This window comes from Penicillium coprophilum, assembly GCF_028826855.1.
Source record: "Penicillium coprophilum strain IBT 35676 chromosome Unknown utg000002l_segment0_segment0, whole genome shotgun sequence".
Lineage (NCBI taxonomy): Eukaryota > Fungi > Ascomycota > Eurotiomycetes > Eurotiales > Aspergillaceae > Penicillium > Penicillium coprophilum.
The window spans coordinates 302592-317505 of record NW_026622721.1 but is presented as its reverse complement, the minus strand read 5'-3'; the positions used below and the strand labels follow the sequence as shown (position 1 = coordinate 317505).

Sequence of the window (14914 nt, the reverse complement as noted above, 5' to 3'; positions counted from 1 at the left end):
TTCTATATGCACATCATTTTTCTTAGCAATTTACAATCGAATTTTTGTGTTCTTTTATTCTTTCAATTGCCTGCTCGATGTATACAAATGGATTCGTCGTAAACCCTGTTCTATTCCCAATCTCTCCAACCACTGGGCACAAAAAGCCACGCCCATATTATACACGGGCTCCCAGGCCGCTTCTATCGTACAGTAGTTCATTTAGAGAGGTGTGTATCTCTTGCTTGTTTTCGTCCTTCGTCTTGCTTGCTTCCTTCTGATTTGGTGATGGGTCGAATTTAGCCTAGGATTCCGCTGCCGCCCTCGGGCATGCCAGTAGCCATGGAGGCAATGGCAGCAGCATCCTGACCACCGAGACGCTTAGTCTCCACACCGACACGGGCGATGTAGGTCTTGCTTGTGAGGTTCCACATGGCGATGTACTTCTCCATGCAGCTGGACAGGCAGGTGTTCTCCTTGGCCGAGAGCGAGGTACCGGGGGCGGGAACGCAAGCCTTGAAGCAGTGCTTGTTGATTTTCTGGGGTTGTTGTCAGTTTGTTGCCGGATTTGGATATCAAGGGTGGTGACGTACTCCGATCAGGGAGCGGGCGTTGGACATGGCGGCCTCCTGCTGGAGCTGGCGCATGACGGCTGCCTTGATCTCCTCGGAGGTCTGAATGGGGGCGGCAGAGCCGGAACCGAAAAGCGACGACATTATGAAAGAGTGAGTTTGGGTGGGAAAGGTTTAATGGAATGGGTGAATTGGATCGAATTGAAGAATAGTCGGCGGACTTCAGGATCTGAGGTGCAGGGTTGTGGCTGGTGTTCTCACTGCGCCACATTAGATGTGGACACCTTAGCACAACAAGCTGTATACTTCACCTCCTCGTCTCCGCGCCCCGGGAACTTTGCCTATTCACTCCTTCTTGTCGCCTTTCCTCGACAATTTTCACGGCCTCTTCTCCTTTTTGCTACTTGCTGGGTTTTCGGGTCCTGGCGACACCGTACCCTGTCCATCCAACCTCCAGTCTATCTTTCAAACACACTGGGCTCCCCTCCATTGAGCCCTAATACAATTTCACAATGCGTCTTCCGTCAATTTCCTCGCTTCTTTGCTTCGCGGGCCTGGTCGCTTTACCCGTGAATGCCTATGACGACCCAAATATCAAAAGCATTCCCGTATGTGTACAATGTTGACTCCGTTTCATGCCGAGGTACTGACTTTGGACGTCACTTAGCTTCGCACCCATAGCCTCGCTCCGGTATGATTCTTTTCTGAGCCCAGCTTGTCTGTCTGCAAATTCCGAAAAACAAGCTGTGCATAGCTCGCTCCCCGAGGAGAAATATTAGTATTAACCGCCATCAACAGCCATACCTCGATTCGGATTTCCAAAGCCGCTGGTTCGACTTCGGAGGAGATACAGTAGTCCGCGCTGACAAGTAAGATGTTCCAGATAATTAGGTGATATTTAGTGCACCAGTGCTGATTTTCGTCATTGTGTTCAGATATGTCCGCCTCACGGCTGACCGGCCATCACAGCAAGGATGGATCTCCTCCCGCGTGCCTCTGACCGCAACCAATTGGCAGGTAAATAAACGGTCCTCGCGAGATCATCGCATGCGCCAAAAGCTCACGTATATCCCCCGCTAGATTGAACTTGAGTTCGAGATCCACGGTTCCGGCAACTTGCATGGTGATGGATTTGCGCTCTGGCTCACCAAGGAGCGCGCCACGCAGGGCCCTGTGTTCGGTTCGACAGACAGATTCGAGGGTCTCGGTATCTTCTTCGACACCTACAAGAACAACCGTCCCGGCGTGTCGTTCCCCTACGTCATGGCCATGATGGGTGATGGACAGACCACTTACGATCAAGCGCATGATGGCAAGGCCAATGAGCTAGCTGGCTGCTCTGTGAGTTAGCATTGCTTCGCAGCTGTGTCGGATACGCCTCTAACTGTTCACAGGCTCGTGGTCTCCGCGGCGCCCCCGTTCCTACTAAAGCTCGCCTTACCTACTTCCAGGACAAGTCCCTGTCTCTGGAGCTGCAGTACAAGAGCGAAGACACATGGACCGAATGCTTCAATCTCTCCGCTGAGGATTCTAACATCGCCATCCCCTCCGTGGCATACTTGGGTCTCTCAGCCGAGACCGGCGAGCTTAGCGACAACCACGATATTATCTCTCTCAAGGCTGAGAACTTATACTCTCTTAACCGCAGCAATGCCAACAAAGGCAAAACTACGGAAGACCGGTCCAAGGGGCGTGAGCGCTCATCCTCCAAGCCGATCAAGGAGCCCAAGGAGAAGAGTAGCTGGACTTGGTTCCTCTTCAAGATCGTACTTTTCTTCGCCGTTATTGTCGGTGGTTACTTCGGCTGGACGGTCTACCGGACCAAGGCCCGGTCATCGCGATTCTAAATTTACGTTGTATGGACATTTGGCAAAGCACAGGTCTTTTCACCTTTCTTCTGTGTGATTCAAGTTGGTCTCTGGGTCTCCCAGTCTCTATCTGATGAAAGGGATCTTGCATACATAGCACCTTTGAAGCTTTTTTTTTCCCTCTGATCTACGTTCACCTCCCACATCAGCTTTTGTTATCTTTTCTCTTCGGTTTTGAAATGAATTAAAGTCATGATCATCCAAAATATTTCATTATGCAGCATGATGCTCGGGGTATCAATTGTAGAACAAATAGCAAATCAAGACGCCGCCCAATGTAGACTTCTACCTCGTCACTTCTGTCGTTCTCTCTCCTCGTTCCACATCCGATCCACAATCTGAAAGACTTCTGTCACACTGCGCATCACAACATCGTCAATTCCTAACGCGCCATACCGATGCTGGATTTTATCTGGATGCCAGCGAATACGCTCGGCCTTCAGCGTACCGAGTAGTTCCGCCGGCGCTGGGGCATGGCGCATGAATTCTTCAACCGCCTGGGGCTGAATGTCAGCCCTCTTCCCAGAGCGAACAGGCCAGAATAGCAGATTGCGCAGTGGTTTGGGGGCAGATCCCTCCGCAGCCTTCCCGATCGTCTCCCAACTCTCCAAATACGCAGCCCAGGGCGCACTCCACCCAACTTTGGCTCTTTTGCGCTCCGCCCCTCGTCGCAGACTGTCATCCATAGCGCGTTCAAATTCCTCCCTCCCATACTGCGCATTTCTCTGCGCCTCCTCCTTCCTTTTCTGCTGTCGCTCAGCCCGTAGACGCTCCTGCTCGGCTAGCATGCCCTCCCGCGTCCGTTCCCACATCCTTTGACGCACATAATCCACGTATTCCTCCTCTGTCATCTGCTCAAGTTCGCCTTCCGGACCCCGGTGAACCTCTGGTACACGGTAATTGTGGATGGGCTGCCCGTAGACGGATTCCCAGTACGCAGCTCCTTCGTCGTCGCCGAGGGCATCGAAGAGAGATTCTCGAAAGGTGTCTCTAGTGGAGCTGAAATAGTTGTCATGTGCGGGGTCCGGTTCCTGCTCTTCGCGATGTCGCCGCTTGGAAGGTTCACTGTCGCGCGTGCGTGATCGGTGGCGGTGAGTACGCTTGCGATGGGGGCGACTGCCATCTTTGAACCGGAATGCGCGGCTGCGACTTGAGTGGCTATGCTCTTTATGAGAGGTTCTGTGTGGGTGGGATTCTGTGGGCTCGGCGGATTCGTTGGTTCGAGATTGCTCTGAGGGGTGGGATGCCCCGGGCGACTCGGCTGGTGTTGGTTTTGAGGTCATTGTGGAGGGAAACCAGACATTCAATCAGCTCCAATTAGCAGATCTCATTGTGTGAAGTTGTTGGTGGTCAAATTGGTCGGAGTGAGATAAAGTATCAGAGTATCAAAAAGACAACCTTGGAAATGATCCCGGAAGCTAATCGAGAACGCGTGGAGATAAGGTATCTTAGTCATCTTATCTATGTGGGTCCGGTGTTCTGCCAGATTTATATGAATGCGGTGGGGAAAGCACATACAACGTAGTCTTCAACAGGAATCATACCTCTCTCGATCTTTGAATTGGACCACTTTTACTTCTTTTTCCCGAACGCAATCTTTTCTCCGTTAGAGGAGTATTTATTTGGGCTACGACCAAATTGTAGACGAAAGTGCGACTCGCGCCCCCTCATGGCAGCAAACTGCAATAGCGAGGAGCCCCATAATCCTAGCGCACCAAAAGTATCGAAGATTATCCAGGGGCTGATTCACTTGGCATAACCGCCGTAAGAGCTTATTAGTATGGTGGTGTTTTGATCGAACGGGGTCTTCGGCCGAGCGAGTACAAGACTATCATTCGAGGCACGAAGCATATGCCTTAGGGAAAGAACTCCAAAACGAGGCTGCAGCCTCAGGGTTTCGACGAGTTAGCAATCTACTTGCTCCGACTTTATACGGTGCTTTCGAAGTCAATGACTCGTTTATGATCACAGAGCACGTTGACGACGCTCCAGTGTCAGATTTATCGAACCAAAGCAGAATCCGGGGAAGTGGGTCTATATAACTTGGTAGGATGTTGACTCTCATTCCATGTCAATTTTATGCTGACGCAATGTGATGCTGATTATACAATGTCTTTAGAATACAATGTCTTCTTGGGGAATAAAAAAAAAGGTACCCCCGTTTGTGTTAAGACTGCGGAGTAGGCCGCCTGTCTTGACCTGTTGGAGGGGGCTATAACAGTGTGTTGTAGCGTTGCGGCAAATCCCTCTATGTGTTTGGTAGGATTTGCGACAACGCCCTGGCTCGAACACACAAGCTCACACCTCACAACCAGCCGGTACTTGTTGAAAGTGACTACAAGCCTATACCGCTGAGCCAACGGGGCTTGGGGGTATTAGACCAGGCTTTTTCCTTCATTTTAACAGAGCTTTTTTTCTGTTTCTAGTGATCTGATTGGCTAGATCCTGTTCAGCCGAATGCGGTAATCATGAAGCTATTCAGAGCCCCAAGATCCACTTATCACAGATACCTTTCGAAGCTATCACCTATCTCGTCACCGTTGAAGCTATTCCAAGGTTTCTCGCTACATAATACATAATTGCCTTGCGTCTACCACTGTGATTGCTTGTGGCTTGGTGAGCTTATTCACACCTGCCTTTCTAAGGTAATTCCTGCCACAATCCTTGCGGCTCATGGTTGATGGTATTCCCACCTTCCTCCACACTGTCTTCATCATCTTTGAATTTTTTTTTCTTCCAACGGAGAGATAGTGTCATTCCTAGAAATCACCAGGATATCTCTAAGGATCTCAAGCCATAGAGGAAATGAGTCAGAATCAGGTCTGTCAACCTCCACACATATATTGGAGACTGAAAGAAACCGTAAAGATATTACACCAACACGCTACAATGCACCATTTCCACTATCAACATCACCTTCCTAAAAGACATAGCATGGCCCTTGAATCATATGCTGAATCTCATGGTATGGTACAATCTCGATACAACCGGGGAGAAATCAGTAATGGACGTGGATGTTTTATATCTCGTCCTTTACTCTATTCGACAAAGACACAGCCAATTCAACTCGCGTTGTTCTTACTGGTGTCATCTCATACTACTAGTCGACCGAATGAATGCCGTTTGACTCGACTTGGATTTGCAGCTGATTGCTTCACATCATTTTGGCCAACAATTCTTTCTACTCTTCCTCTGAGATCACATACTGGACTTACCTGCTCAAGTGACGCTGATCTGTCGCTGCTCTCTACTAAAAACATGCGGTATTGGTCGGCATCACTCGATTTTACAGTGGGCTGCAGTGGGCTATGGGCTTAAACTAGGATCTTATACTATATCATAACCCTTCTACCAATTGGATAGACTTTGAATCTCGAATCTAGAATCCTAATTACTATACATGTGTGCATTCTGAATTCGAACGAAATTCGAAAAATTCAATTGGTGCAGTTCGAAAAAAGGCCAATTGATACATTAATGTCAGATATATATCGTCAATCCTCATAAGAGTACCACCTCCAAGTAAATCTCTATAATTTATAACTACGCTGAATAGCACGTTTTCTCGCGTTCTTGAACGTGATCTAAATATTTCTGTCTTGAATTACTATAAATAGATCAAAATGACCAAATATTGACCCTGAAGAAAGGCGAGAAACGGGGTCTATACGTATAGTAATTAAAAAGACGTTTGGGGAACATTTAGATTGTTTGGCACTTTTTAGGCCCTAATGGGCCCCCCCCATCAAGGGCCCATGGCCCACCGGTGGGCCCTTACCCGAGCCCAAAGCCTGGCCCATTTGCGGATCGATTAGGTTGGGTTGTGGGCTTGGCGGGCACATACATGTTGGCCCTCTATGGTAATAAACTTGCCCTAAGACACATATTACAATACAAGGATCAACAGCCTCTGCACGTAGTTCAATAATCCGGTTCATTTGACTTGAGATGATACAACGGGACGACTAAAGGTGGATGTACGCCATCCCAAACTCCAAACCCCATACCCCCCAGAACGCACGTCCATGTACAAAAAAGCAGACAATCAAATGCGGTAATGTGCCATGTTCTTCTTGATCTCGTCCACAATCTCCACAGCTTCATTGGTACTCCTTGCCTCAAAGTCATACCGCTTCTGCTCGGTGGCATCATTGCCACGCACGATCATCACCCGGAAGCTCTTGGGATGTCGTCGGCTGACCTTGGATCCGATCACGTCGCTGAAACTGATTGAACGGGTCTTACCACCAGACGCCGTTTTCCCCGTGTCACCGGGCACGATGTGCATATAATCATTTTCAAACGTGAGGATTCGATGGTTGGATGCTGTGAAAGACATGGGTTGTTTGCGGAAGACGTGGTATCGGCGGTAGTATCCGCCTAGGTGGTCTTGTTTCTGCGAAGATGAGGGCAACATGCGCTGGGCGCCCTTCTTGGCCTCCTTCTTGCTCTTTTTTGAGGTTGTCGGGTCTGCAGTTTCTACCATCAAAGGCGCGTTTGGTGATGAGCTGCCTGGTGAGGTTCCCAGTGCGAGGGGACCTCCGCCGAAGCGACGACGCACCAGATCAAGGTCTGTGATGCTGCCCAATGCTTCCACTGTGCGGTCAAGTGGTGCAATCGTGTTTGATCCCATTACCTTCAAAAGGTAGTTGCCCTTATCCTGGCCCCAGCGTTTACATACAGAGTCCAGAATCTCGGCTATATAGCTGTCGGTAGATGTGTTGATGGTCATGACATGGGCAGAAGCCTCCATGTTGATGAACCGAATTTTCAATGTCTTCGAAACACCAAGACGGGGAGTGGCATGCGAGACTGGTACCGCGGGGCGGTCGGCAGGGGTAAGAGTGCTGTGGTTGAGCGCAGACGAGAATGGCTGGCCTAGGATGGGGTTTGCTCGGGCCGGTGTAGTTTGAGGGGTGCTTTTCTGTGTAGCGGGTTGAGTCCCTGGTGCTGCAAGATTCGCAGGCTGATCTGGTTCTTCCGATCCAACGCTTGAACTGAATTGTGGATACAGCCGTTCATTCTCCTCAAACTCTGAATCCGAGGCTTCAACCAGGGCAAATTCATCGTACGGCTTGCCCCTTGACCGTCCTCGGGACTTGGCAGATTGGTTGTTGTTTGAGGTGAAATCAGTCATTGGAAGTGTCCGCCCAAGAGCTGGGAAGTCGTATTCGACTTCGCCATCGTCAACCATCCGTAGTGTCCATCGGTTCACGGTCAGCTTTGCACGATCAATTGGTGGGCCCCGAGCGTCTGCCGAGTATTTCCACAAGGCAAGACCAATCGTTTCAGCAACAGTCACCTGTGCGGGTTGTTCTGCAAGCTTAGACTCGCGGGTAAGTGGCAGATCCAGCGGCTCTTCGGGGTCGCTTGAAAAGGGAACATAGATCTTCAGATACAACGGGTCCTCTTGACCTCGCCCGGAGAGTACCACGAATTTATCCACTGGATTGCTTGGTGCTCGCTTGCGGGAGGTAAGCTGGCTGGTTAATAAGCTGACTGGCTGGATCATGCTGATAGGTCGCGGCGGGGGAAGATCTTGCAGTGCAGGAGCTGGAGTGCGATGCTTGCGGGGTGAGGTATTCTGTGGTCCTGTGCCAGAAGGTAACTTGTTCATCATAGCCATAGGCGATGACAAATTCAGACCGCCCGCCACGCCTGCCAGCAGCAATGAGCCAGATCCAGCTGTGTTGTCAAAGTCCGATGAAATTGCAGACCCAACAGACTCGGCACCGGAATCCTCGTCCTCGTCCACCTCGTGAAGTTCTCCCAGGGCCAAGCTCTCCGCGCCTCGACTGCCAGTTCGCTCACGCCGTCTGCGCGGATACTCAACGACCTGTTCACTCATGGAGAACTGAACCTGTCCTGGTTTGTAACCTCTATTGTCGGTTTCGTTATCCGTCGACAGATCACTGCTAGTGGTTGTATCTCGACGGGGCCGGGGTTTTAGTTGGCGATATTGACTTGCAAGATTTTGTGTTGACGCAGATGTGACCATCACTTCTGGCTGTTCCCTCTGGTCTCCAGAACGTATTGGAGAGGAACCTGCTCGATCTCGGCGAATGGGCATCTTGTCGAATTTAATCTGATCAACAGCACTATTCTTTGTTAGATAGGGAAGTCGAATGTCACACAAGAATTCGCTAACCTGCCGACGTTGTCCCCATCGTCCTCGCTGTCATCACTCAAATCGCTGCTATCGTCGTCCTCCGCTTCCACTTGTCTCTGAACCTCTTGTTGTCTTTCCCGTCGAGTCTTCTTCTTCCCGGCGCGTGCATGGTTCCGCCGCGCGGCGGCCATGTCCATGTGGGTCTTACTACCGGTCACCATTCCACCATCATCCTCGCCGTCTTCAAGGCCGAGACCTTGCAATTCGTTGCGTGGGGGTTTTGCATTTCGTTCTGCTAGCCTATAGTATTCAGATGAAACGTTTGCCGTTGTTGGAATCGGTGGGGAGTAAGTGCGCTTCAGGTGGGAGGAGCTATGTGTGTTGGGGTACGCGGCGGCGGTTGACCAGCCCGCCGCGCGGAAGCCAGGCGTATTCAGGACGGAGTCATTGACATTGATCAATCGGTCTCCGATTCCATCTTTGATCGTCGATAGATATGAGGAGCGTAATTGCCAGATCGTAAAGCTATATTCATGTTAGACTTTGAAGATCTCCGCGGTGATTCGAGGGTCAGTCTGCAGTTCCGGACGCGACTTACTCTTCATTGTGAAGAAGAGACATCTTCCCGGCTCTCACAGGGACATATGTCTGTAGTAACTCAGGGTTGCGCGATAGCGACCGAGGTCTAGATGATCACTCGAGCTAAAAGCGCATCGGGGGAATCAAGGGAGTGTCCGGATGAAAACGAATGAGACTAGCTCATGCAGGACCAGCCTGGAAAAACAAGATCAAACAGATAAAAGACGTCAAGAAGGGAGAGAAAGGAGAGAAAGGAGAGAAAGGAGGGAAGTTAGAGGAAGTAGAGGAAGTAGAGGAAGGGTGGTATCAGTAAGAGAGGGAACTCGGTGTTCTCCGCAGATCATTTCCCCGCCAAGGTCTCACTTGGGCCCTGGACTATATCAATGTCCACTACGGAGTACTCCGTACATACACACTTCAATTATTGTTCAGGAGGCTGTGTTCTCGCTATTGAGAAATATTGAGCATTCTAATTGTGGAACGTTATCATACTATATGCAACTACTCCGCCACAATGACACCTGATGGTACGATAGTCCAAGACTAATATGGGTTGAATAGCTCCGATGTTGTCGATATTGTACTATGAAGGAAAACACACCACTGTCTCCAATACCAGTGAGCTGACTAGTCACTGCTAATTCCTTCTTGCATTGATCCAGAGAGGATTGGCCGACCGCATAGCATCGATCCTCTTCTTTCAGGCGAAGATTCCCCTTTGATTCTTGAAAAAGACAGTGTCAGAAGGAAATCCCAAGAAAGGTCGATCCTGCAAAGAATGAAATTGATGTAATTGGTATGCTCTGAGATATCAGATTGAAATACACCATAAAAAACACATGCTAAACCAAAGGATAATATGTTACAAAAATGATCTCAAGCCTTGGCCTTGGCCCTACTCTTACGAGCCTTCTTTGGCTTTTCCTCTTCCTCCTCATCATCATCGGCCTTTTTCGTCTTCTTACTCTTGGCTGGTGCCTTCTTCTTCTTAGGCAAGCTCACATACTTGTCCTTCTTCAGATCAAGTACTTCCTCGTCCTCATTCTTGACATCTTCCACAACTTCTTCTCCGTCGGATGCTTCAATGGCATCCTCAATATCAGGCATCTCTTTCTTTCCCTTAGGTGCGATGACATTGCTGGCCTTCATAAATGGCATCGGATGCGAGCGCGAATTGTACAGACGTGTGAAGGTGGCTTTGGTCTGTGTCTCAAGTTTGACCTTAGACTCGTCCATTGGGCCGACTCCCAGTTCAACCATGGAATCAAAGTCCTCACGGGTGAGATAATATGAATCCATGAGATCAATGACCGAGTCAACACAGTCTTTGCCTTCCTCCATCATTCGGCGTATCACCTTCTCCTGGAGCAAAGGCATGTACTGCTGACGGATCTCGTCGCGGTTACCTGTGGTACGAAGACGCATGTGGCCCTGTAATTCCTTGACGTATCGGGACAGTTTGCCTAAAGAAGAAATCAATTAGAGAGTTTACACAGATGATTGATGGGTATGCCAAACGTACCATGTTTGCTGTTGTTGCCCAACCAGCTAGTAAATGCAGGCCGCTCACTCATGTTTCCATACTGGAAGCTGGCCGGCCTCACAAAGCTGAAAATTGCATGTGTGGGCATAAGACTCCACTGCTGCTGGGTTCCGTGAATCATGCGGTCGACGAGATCGCCATCGCTGATACTGGAGGCGGCATTATCCATCAGCTCAAGCGACTTGAGTCGCTGTTCCTTGCCTTGATACTTGCCAGCAAGAGCAGGTTTGGTCCTGAGGTAGTTCTCCTGTAGCATCAGGTAGCTGAATTCGTGGTCGTTGAAATAAAGTTCGACCTTGTCGTTCAGGGTGGAAGTGGAACTTGGGGAAAACATCTGGGCGCTGAGAATTTTGCCGACAATATCCCATGGCTTGAGGATGAGATGCTTCTCCCACGACTTGGACATCTGTTTGCCCTCCTCATAATTGAGACCTTTTTGGTCCAGTCTTGCGGTGGAAAGCATGTTGATGACCTGGCGGATATCCGCATGGGTTCCTTCAATGAGACCATCAAGTACAGGCGGCGGAATCTTGAGGCCTTCTCGGAAACAGATAGTCGAAAGTCGTGCCCGGATCTGCTCAGCGGTCGGGCGTCTGAATGGCACGTCATAGGTTATGAAGTCGAAAGGCTTCATTTTGGGAAGTTTTCGCTCATTGCAGATGAGGATGATTGGAATCTTGCTCTTTTTCACAATGGCTGCGACAGCCCCCACACCTCCACGATCACCAGCAGACATGCCATCAACCTCGTCCATGATGAGCACGAGCTTTTTCTTTCCACTTTCAACCTGCTTGCCTTGTCCGGCAAAATAACCTTGCAATGATGTTGTGTCTAGCACACCCAAGGTAGAACTCTCCACAAGTTTCTTACTCCTCGTGTCACTGGCGTTGGTCTCCACAATATCGTATCCTTCGAGCTTTGCCACGAGATGGGCTGCTGTAGTTTTGCCAATTCCTGGGGGACCGTGAATAATGACAGCACGATATATTCCCGAGCCATCTTTACCACCCTTCTTAAAATCGGCCTGAGCATTGGCATGCCAATTCCGCAGCCAGGTCTGAATCTTTTCCACTGCAGTTTTATTACCACAGATCATACTAGTCGATGTTGGTGCGTACTTCGTAGTCCAGAGATCGCTAGATGATATGACCTGTGAGCTTGGTGGCGTCTGAGACGCGTTGGCGGTGGTCTTGGGGCCTTGAGAAATCGCGGCCGTCTTTCGTTTTTCCGCTTCTCGTTTCTTCTCTTCAGCATCGATTTCGGCTGCCATGGCACGGACTTTGGCCTCGTCGGCTTTCAATTTCTCGGCGTACTTTTCGGCGGCCTTTCCGTCACCGCCGTTGGCAGGAAGTCGTCGAATCAGTTCAAAGAGACCGTCCTCATTGATGGTCTTGATCTTGTGCTTCGCAATGGTCTCAAGCTTCTTCGGGCCGGCATCACCTCCCAGGACCACATAGCTCGTCTTAGAACTAGGGGCCCCCACAACTTTGCCACCATACTTCTTAACCAATTGCGCACCCTCTTCACGACCCAGGGATTCTAGAACACCTGTGAAGACAAAAGACAAACCAGCAAGGCAATTTTCTTGTCCAACGGGCATCTCTTTGGTCCCAGACACTGCCGGATCTCGGCTTTGTTGTGCACCGAATTTGAATTTCTTTGGCTCTCCCTGAGGAGGTTCTGGGGCTTCAATTGTAGGAATGCTGTCGAAGATATCTTGGAGCTCTTTGCTCTCTGGTTTGTCCTCCTTTTTGGCATTTTTAGGGGCAGCCTTTTGCTTCTTGGCAGCAGGCGATGTTGCAGGCTTGGCCTTCGGGGCTGGCTTTTTAGTTTCCTTTTTGGGTTCCTGGTAGTCACCATCTTCATCCTCGTCAATGAGAGCCTCCGATTTGCGTTTGCGGCCAGGTCGAGCCTTCGAGGCAGGGATCTTGGGAAGATCTTCCATGACCACATCATCGTCGTCATCGCGAGAAGATTGCTTTTTCTGTGTCCTTTTCGCAGCAGCAGCAGGCCTCACCTCGAGCATTTCGAAATCATCGTCCTCGTCGCTATCGTCTCCAGCCACATAAGCGTCTTCCCCTTTGCCGGCTTTTCCGTATTCGGTTGCAAAAATGTCATCGGCGCCGAGATTCTCATCTTCTACAATATTTGTGGCTTGTTTTGTTGATCCCCGAGTAGTGTTTCGTCCCTTGGTCGCAGGTTCTTCGGCAGTCTTCTTGGGTTTGGGACTTTGGGCAACGGTATTGGCTTTATCGGGCTGAGCTTTCTCAGTCCTTTTGGCAGGTCGTGCCTTCTTTTTGCTAGAAGCAAAATACTCGGAGGAAGTTGTAGCTTCTTCCTTGGTCTCTTCGGGCTTTCTGCAAAGAAAGTTCATCAGTGAAATTATGAGACATTCCAATCCAGCGATAGACATACGGTTGGCTCTTGGGCTTCGCCTTGGTAGCAGGAGCTTTGGCAGGTGCTACGTCTTCATCATCACTGTCATCCACAACTTTCCTGCTGCCTGTTATCGCGTCAGGCTGGCGGTACTAGAGTAAGGATTATGGAACATACGTCTCTTTCTTGTGGCGGAAGAGTCCTGCATTGTCGTATTCGAGGTTAGAAGCTAATTTCAAGTGGTTCGAAGGGCGCCTGGCCACATATAAAGTGACCATGACCCCCTCTTGTGAGCAAGGCACCAGCTTACCTCTTTTTTGGCCGCGGGCTTCGCGGGTGCATCGCTGGAGCTTTGGCTTGGCTTGCCGCCAAAGAAATTTCGAATGTCCATAGTGAGACTCAATTGGTCGCACGGACTTCCTCACAGAGCAGTATTTAGTTTAATACCACCGGAGCTCTTGTTGCAGCGGTTGGTCGATCGCGAACGACGCGCCACAGCCCCGGGGAGACGTGACTGGCTGACATAAGGCAGCACTTTCCTCCCCCTTTAGGACTAGCGCACATAAGCTAGGTATAGCTGTTGGGACTGGGACTATAGATATGTCGTAAGCATCATGAGAGAATACTCCCCTGGGACTCCATACATGATATGCTAAGCGTCTCCGATACATGTAATACTCGCAAGGTACGAGAAATCATCAAGTATATTTCCAAAGCCTTGGGCATTGGCAACAATATCACCAACTAGAGAACATACTACAGGTCTATGTACCACATATTGCTTAAATGATTAAGCCCTGGATTACAGACTTGCTCTTTTTGCACAAGAGATACAGCTAATGTTTTTAAGATACTCTTTAAAGCTCTTATCAGTGTAAATATAAAGATGCTGCACTGGGGCTGAGGCCTGATTTACAAGGCAGAAATTAGGTCCTGTCACGTGTATATAATCATTTCACTTTGGGACTAGTGCCAATCATCGAAAAGTGCCGGAGTAACGAAGCCTTTCGCAACATTGGTATATCTCGCCTCCTCCCTCGTCACAATGGGTCCACAGATCAAGATGTTTGCTGGACCACTCTCCGCTTGCACCCGGCCAACCCGTACGAACCATTTAATTCCCAGAAAATCCATTGGCCGAAGACTAACAGTGCGGCACAGTGTCGGGACCGCTGGCCACCTTTTCTCTATCACGATGCTTCTCTACCACCTCGCCCGCCCTCGATTGGCTGACCCCGAAATTCCAAGAAAAATCCAAATCCCCTAAGGGTCGCCCTCACGTCGCTACTGGCGGATCCACCCGAGGCACTACAGTCGTATGGGGAGACTTCGGTCTGCGCATGAAAGACCATGACCGCCGCATGCCTGCATCGGCGCTGAAGATCGCTGAAGAGACTATCAAGCGTCGGCTACGAGGAATGAACTATAAGCTGTACAAGCGTGTCAGCGCCAACATTGGTGTCTACACCAAGGGTAACGAACAGCGTATGGGTAAGGGTAAGGGTAAGTTCGATTACTGGACTGTCCGACTGCCCGTGAGCCGAATCGTCTTTGAATTGAAGGGAGACGTTCACGAGAAGGTTGCCCGCGAGGCTTTCAGATTGGCGGGCCACAAATTGCCAGGTAGGTTATCCATTCTCTACATCCGCTTGGGTATGAAATATGCTCATTCTCATTCATTAGGTCTCTGGGAATTCGTCCACAAGGATGACCCTCCTGTCGTTGGTATCACAAAGCTCGGGAACGGCGTTACCCTCGAGAGTCTCAAGCGCGCGCGCAGAAACCCGCCCCTTGGTACTGATGACCTCGCTTCATCTCCGAAGAGCGCCTCCTCCAGCTCCGACCCTACCCAATAAATTGTCGTTTCCTGCATGATACCGTTTTCTCT

At 49.9% G+C, this 14914-nt stretch overlaps 6 protein-coding genes across 6 annotated transcripts; 2 read left to right on the top strand and 4 right to left on the bottom strand.

Moving 5' to 3' along the window:
* Positions 1-278: 278 nt before the first annotated feature.
* tim13 (protein translocase subunit TIM13) lies at positions 279-713 on the bottom strand (the record flags this gene model as incomplete). The annotated part of the gene is made up of 2 exons (XM_056672662.1): positions 573-713; positions 279-518 (listed from the first exon to the last, which is right to left on the bottom strand). The coding sequence occupies exons 1-2, from the start codon at positions 693-695 to the stop codon at positions 279-281; spliced, it is 363 nt and encodes a 120-aa protein (XP_056536181.1). The 5' UTR covers positions 696-713.
* Positions 714-1063: 350 nt separating this feature from the next.
* On the top strand, positions 1064-2398 carry N7500_001515 (legume-like lectin family protein; the record flags this gene model as incomplete). Its single annotated transcript, XM_056672661.1, has 6 exons — positions 1064-1159; positions 1219-1242; positions 1350-1420; positions 1487-1568; positions 1632-1892; positions 1946-2398. 6 exons carry the CDS (start codon positions 1064-1066, stop codon positions 2396-2398), a joined length of 987 nt encoding a protein of 328 aa, XP_056536180.1.
* Positions 2399-2712: 314 nt separating this feature from the next.
* Positions 2713-3702, bottom strand: N7500_001514 (uncharacterized protein; the record flags this gene model as incomplete). Its single annotated transcript, XM_056672660.1, has 1 exon — positions 2713-3702. The coding sequence occupies one exon, from the start codon at positions 3700-3702 to the stop codon at positions 2713-2715; it is 990 nt and encodes a 329-aa protein (XP_056536179.1).
* A 2762-nt stretch (positions 3703-6464) lies between these two features.
* On the bottom strand, positions 6465-9149 carry N7500_001513 (Sin1 family protein; the record flags this gene model as incomplete). The annotated part of the gene is made up of 3 exons (XM_056672659.1): positions 6465-8517; positions 8568-9053; positions 9127-9149. 3 exons carry the CDS (start codon positions 9147-9149, stop codon positions 6465-6467), a joined length of 2562 nt encoding a protein of 853 aa, XP_056536178.1.
* Positions 9150-9983: 834 nt separating this feature from the next.
* N7500_001512 (replication factor C subunit 1) lies at positions 9984-13417 on the bottom strand (the record flags this gene model as incomplete). The annotated part of the gene is made up of 4 exons (XM_056672658.1): positions 9984-10570; positions 10630-13007; positions 13066-13178; positions 13337-13417. 4 exons carry the CDS (start codon positions 13415-13417, stop codon positions 9984-9986), a joined length of 3159 nt encoding a protein of 1052 aa, XP_056536177.1.
* A 643-nt stretch (positions 13418-14060) lies between these two features.
* N7500_001511 (mitochondrial 54S ribosomal protein uL16m) lies at positions 14061-14882 on the top strand (the record flags this gene model as incomplete). The annotated part of the gene is made up of 3 exons (XM_056672657.1): positions 14061-14129; positions 14188-14649; positions 14710-14882. Exons 1-3 carry the CDS (start codon positions 14072-14074, stop codon positions 14880-14882), a joined length of 693 nt encoding a protein of 230 aa, XP_056536176.1. The 5' UTR covers positions 14061-14071.
* Between the last annotated feature and the right edge of the window lie 32 nt (positions 14883-14914).